Here is a 5,642-nt window from a genome sequence, read left to right on the forward strand (position 1 = left end):
ATGCTCTTTCCTGATTTTCAGCCGAGGTCAGCAAGAAATCCCAGCACTACAACAAGGTCAAGAAAAAGCTCAGAGCAAATGCTCTTTATTACAGATTTATCTTCCCCTCACAGCTACAGGTGTCTTTCAAAGGAACTTCATACACTTGAAAACCCTGGAGAAGCCTTTTTGGACAATCCACCAGGGTAGAATCAAACAGAAATGTGGTGAGTCACTGGATTAATGAACTGGATTAAAATGTAATGCAAAAGACTTTAGACTTAGATAATGCCCAATTTATACACTTGTTTTGATTTTTGAAATTTATAATGTGGAACAAGCTCTTTATGTAGGTTTTCAATTTAACTGTAAAACCTTGCTGTAAAAAACGTCCAAATTCTTACAGTAACATACTGTTGTGTATTAAGTCAATAACTAAAGAGGAATTCTGCATTTGCGCACTCTAGTGTTGAATGTGATAATTGCAACTGCGCAGTAAAAGCTAAGCTCCGATCTGAGTGTCTGTTTTACTTTTATGTAAGTGTACAACCATAACAGAACTGGCAACGACATTTGAAAGGAAACTATCATGCAGCAAACTACAGTGACTGGAAGCAATTGTGTCTTGCCTACCTTAAAAGAGCTGCCGAAATGTCTGCTAAGGATGGTGGAGGGCACACGTAGGCCCAACGAATTGTGAATAAACTGCATCAGAGTTGTGTAAAGAAGATATACATTAATCAACTTAAACAAAAGAAGCGAAAATGTCTGGGTGTGTCAGACAAATGGTTGCTTTTGACAGTATGATGGAAGACAGGGCAACATATGTGGAGAGAGTTGAATAAATTAGTAAAAGACAATGACTATGAGCCCAATAAAAGCAAACACTGATCACCATAATGGTAACTACAAACAAAACATTTTCATTCAAACATCAACATCTAAACCAATGATAATTCTCAATATGATCTTCTGTAGACGTGTGACAGAAATAAAGTCAATCTGGTTAATAATAAGTGAAGCTGGTAATGCTGTTTGTGGAGTTGTTTAATCCTCCTCTATTGAGATCTTGAGAGATTTAATGTCTTCTTTTATCCTCTGTAGATTTCATCTAAGGCTGTGGCTAGAAGTCTAGTTTGTGTTCTTGTTGTTTCTCTTTCCTTCAGTGATTCTGCTTGTTAACAGCAGGTGTTTGAATGTTTCAGGAACGTCATACTAATCTTTAAATGATTTCTATTAACATTAAGAAATTGGACATTTTTTAACGTTTCCATAACCAAAACCAAACATTTGGAAAACGTTCTTAGAATAAATTTTGTAGGGTAGGTACTTGACGTTACTAGTTTAACTACATTTCTCAATAGCGTGGTAGTAGCATAAGCTGTTTTCTGAATCAAACAGCTTTTCAGATGCAAAGCTCTTTTGTTGATCAAGTAGTGTAATAGCGTCCACACAAGATTTTCTAAAGCATTTCTGAAGCTCAAGCTCAAATCGGAAATACAACTGCAAATGATCACTGATCCTGGATCAGTAAATGACGCCATCACCATACATGGACCTGTGTAGCCGACAGAAGTACTTCTGCATGACGGTGACTGCTTCTTCATGTTTTACGGTGGTTGGGTTTGCTTCTGTCGTTTAAGTTGAGTTGAATTTTAAATTACCATACAGTTTATCCTGCAAAGAAGGGCCTAAAATAACACTCAAGAGTAAAAATCGGTGTTTGTGAGTATATGAAACTGTCAGTGGCCAGATGGCCGGTAAAATTTTTATGAATTCTGACAACGCAATGTTGTGAGAACATGAACATGAACGATGCTCTGAACAGCTGATGGTCAGTGCTGCATTATCATGAAAATGTAAGCCTTTCCACTGTAAATATTCAAGCACCAGAACAAGCAAAAGGAAATTCATACACGCTATGTGAGAAGTTTAATATCCCAAATGTGTCTCAGACAGCTGAGGTTTAACTCTCTTACATGCCTTCATGTGCTTGAAGAACGGATAAATTCACACAAAATTGTCGAAAAATGCCCGTCTCGACCTAGTAAACAGTCAGTTGAGAAAGAAAATGCGTGATCTGTGAGTGCATTCGGTCTTAAAGTGACAGCATCCTAATCCTGCTTATTTGTGCTATTGCTTGTGATATTATTTATTCTTATTTTATTACTGACTGTTTACTTGTCTTTAAAAATATAGGCTATTAAAATTATATTAAGCTAATAGTTTTAGCTGTGGTATCAAAATTGGATTGTGAATTTTCACTTTATCATCTCAATGCACAGCGAAGAGGATACTTTGAGTGGCCTAAGACTCTCCAAGGATCACAGCTGGAGAATAGCAGAGATTAGTTGTGTCTTGGGGTCAGAAAGCCTAAAAGAATTGGTCAAACTATGACCAAAATATTCAGTTGTCAGGCACAACTGGAACTTCAAAAGGGGCCGGCTTCTATCAGATGAAAATGAAAAAGAGCTTTTTGGCAGCAAACCTGCCAGATGGCTTTAGAGCAAACAGGGATTAAAAGTACGCCATGCCCACAGTTTAATATACTGCTGGATCTTTAATGTTGTGGGCCTGTTTTTCTTCTGGAGGTCCTGGACATCTTGTCCAGATACATGGCTCATGAAATCTAAATCAAAGGGAGAGTGAAAAAAGTATTGAATAAAAACTGTGGCAAACATGTTTTGGAGAAAAACATTTCTTTCATAAAGAGATTTTCCCCACATTTTGAGTTCTTTTACTTCAATGGAAGGTTAGATTTGCAAATTTGTTCATATTTACCAGGGCTGCCAATAATTCTGACCACAAAAATGTATTGAAATAGCCTTCATATGTTGACAGGTAGGTAGAACATTGTATAATTCAGACTGGACCATTGCATTGGTGTACATTTTTTTAGACTTCTACAGAAAATATATGTACATGTTTTAATATTCAGACCACTTCTATAATCGATTGCTATCAGGATGTGATAAGAGTTTCAACCAGTATAACAAAAGTGTTTATAAAACAAACTGCTGACCCTACCTGTAATATTTAGTTCAGTGTTAATGAAGGAAACAGTGATGTTTGAACATTTTCTGCCCTCTAGTGGACAATCTACAGGTTTGTATAATGTTATAGTTGTATAATGTGAATTAGACTGCAATTTTGGTCTGAAAGTTCAATTTCAGCCTCATTTACAACAAAATGTGTTTTACAACAATAAAAAATAGCTATGTCATATTAAGTTCTTGTGTTGTGTCTATGTCAGGTAAACTGAATGCATATGCATAGAATGCATAAACTTCTGCTACTGTCACATAATAAATGTCTTTGTAAGTGTAATACTTTTACCTCAAAGAAAAAAAAGAACGCGATTTTTAGTTTAATTCTGTTAAAATTAAACTTTGACATATATGTAGGCGCCTACACACTTTCTTACACACCCATTCATTTTGTTAAAAAGGTTGATTGTTAGTGGCGTGGGAATTTTCCGGCGCTCGAGCTGCGAATCTATTGTGTTCTCCTGTAACAGATCCCATATTGCGAAGTTCCAAAGAACTTACTTCCGAATTTTCATCGGATGTGTTGGCTGGATCGAATCTGTTTTCACAACATTGAAATTAAGAATTTGTTGTACTCGTATAAACGCTACCAATTGATTTGAAATCGCTTAAATATGATAAAATCATCTGTAAAAGTGAAATTATGTTAATTATCGTCACTGTCACTATATGCGCTTTAGTTCTTTTAGAAACGGTTGCGGTTCTGATTGGACGAGCCGATCGAACGCTTTGAGACTCCAAGGAAGTTCCAGTTTACGTTGGACATCTTTTACTCACATGTACAGAAATATGGAGATGTTTGTTTTATTTTTTGTTCCGTTACTCGTGGATGGTGAGTAGCTAGATTTATTGTTTTTAAAGAATAATTATGTTATAATTATGTGAACTCCCTTATTCTCATAACCACCTTTCATTTTGTTGTTCCTGTATTCATAAAATATCCTATATGACTTGAAATTATTGACATGCATGAAGCTAAAACAGAAAACTTAAAATTTTACTCACCTTCATCTCAAACCAAACCCATATAACTTTATTTCTTCTGTGGGACAGAAAATTTGACTATTGAATATCCACACACTGCTCGCTTCCATGCAATAAGGGTGAATAGAGTAAAAAGCAGCGAGATGAAAGCACCATAAATTATGACAATATTAACTCTTAGACAAGACTGTGATTTCACTTGGATTTGGGCAACTTAAATCTCTAAAACGGTCTCTTCTTCAGATGTGGTTGGCGTTACAGATGAAATACAGTCAGTGTCAGTGATGGAGGGAGAGTCTGTTACTTTATACTGTGATGTTACTGAAATTCAGAAAGCTGATCTGATACTGTGGACGTTTGGAGCTGACAGCACTCGTATAGCTCAAATCAACAGATCGGCCAATAAGGTCTCGTTATATAATGATGTTCTTGATGGGAGATTCAGAGACAGACTACATCTGGACAAGACTGGATCTCTGACCATCACAAACCCCACAACTGAACTTGCTGGACTGTATAAACTTCAGCTTATTGGTGGAAAAGAGGTCCTGCCCAAGAAATTTAGTATTATTGTTTCTGGTGAGTCGTTCTGTTGATGCATTTGGTTTGCTTTCGTTGCATTACGGATTCATTACAGACTTAATTTTTGTTTTTCAGCTCGTCTTCCTTTTCCTGTCATCAGCACAAACTGTCCTTTATCATCATCATCATCATCATGTTCATCGGTGTGTTCAGCTGTGAATGTGAGTCATGTGACTCTCTCCTGGTACAAAGGAAACAGTTTATTGTCCAGCATCAGTGTGTCTGATCTCAGCATCAGTCTCTCTCTACCTCTGGAGGTGGAATATCAGGATAAAAACACCTACAGCTGTGTGCTGAACAATCCCATCAGCAACCAGACTCAACATCTGGACATCACTCACCTCTGTCACACATGTGCGGGTACGGCAGTGCTGATTTTTCAGAGCTAATTAATATATGTTGGTCTTATTTTTACGCCAATAGCAAGTTCTGACTTGGATTCTCTCTCTCCATTATAGCACCAGGTTTGTCCGCAGGTCAAATAGCGCTGGTTTGTGTTTGTGCTCTGGCTCTGGCTGCAGGATTATGTGGTTTTTACTATTATCATCAACGCAAGACGTCTAAACATGCAGATCAAGAAGGTTTGGGTTGAATACAGCAAATTTAACTTTGTTGTGCAAAATATAGTTTAGTAAGAGTTAACTGCTGTGCTCTTGTTCATATAGATTCACATCAAAGACATTATTATCTGTGTTTGTTTTCCACAGGTGGGGGAACATTTACTGAGCACAGATATTCACAAAATGGTAAGTTACTGTATGTGTGTTACTTAGTTGAAAGTTATTATGTCCAAAGGTGTCATGTCATGAAGTCTGTGATTTTGGTCAAAACAGGTGCAGTTCCTTTGTTGGTCGTGAAGCTAAACAGTAAGATATCATGTGGTTATGTTGCATTACATTGTGGTTATATACATGCCCTATATGCCTTTGTTCAGCATATAGTGCATGTTGTTGTGAAGCTGATTAGCTCAGAAGCAGCATAAAATAAAAACTGTCAGGGTATAATCCCAGCTAACCAAAGTAAATGTTTTGCTAATGTCTAAATTAAGTT

The 5,642-nt window shown here is 36.8% G+C and overlaps 1 protein-coding gene across 1 annotated transcript; it reads left to right on the forward strand.

Annotated features, from left to right (window-relative positions):
* Nucleotides 1-4,027: 4,027 nt before the first annotated feature.
* Nucleotides 4,028-5,083, forward strand: LOC137028020 (SLAM family member 5-like). Its single transcript, XM_067396699.1, has 2 exons — nucleotides 4,028-4,589; nucleotides 4,668-5,083. The coding sequence occupies exons 1-2, from the start codon at nucleotides 4,295-4,297 to the stop codon at nucleotides 4,979-4,981; spliced, it is 609 nt and encodes a 202-aa protein (XP_067252800.1). The 5' UTR covers nucleotides 4,028-4,294; the 3' UTR covers nucleotides 4,982-5,083.
* Nucleotides 5,084-5,642: the final 559 nt, after the last annotated feature.

Source organism: Chanodichthys erythropterus, chromosome 10, assembly GCF_024489055.1.
Source record: "Chanodichthys erythropterus isolate Z2021 chromosome 10, ASM2448905v1, whole genome shotgun sequence".
Classification (NCBI taxonomy): domain Eukaryota; kingdom Metazoa; phylum Chordata; class Actinopteri; order Cypriniformes; family Xenocyprididae; genus Chanodichthys; species Chanodichthys erythropterus.

What these genes read in the sequence shown, in the direction of transcription:
- LOC137028020 (XM_067396699.1), top strand. Translation starts at nt 4,295, where the DNA reads ATGGAGGGAGAGTCTGTTACTTTATACTGTGATGTTACTGAAATTCAG. An exon ending in ATTTAGTATTATTGTTTCTG is followed by an intron (nt 4,590 to 4,667) that starts GTGAGTCGTTCT and finishes TTTGTTTTTCAG; the next exon opens with CTCGTCTTCCTTTTCCTGTC.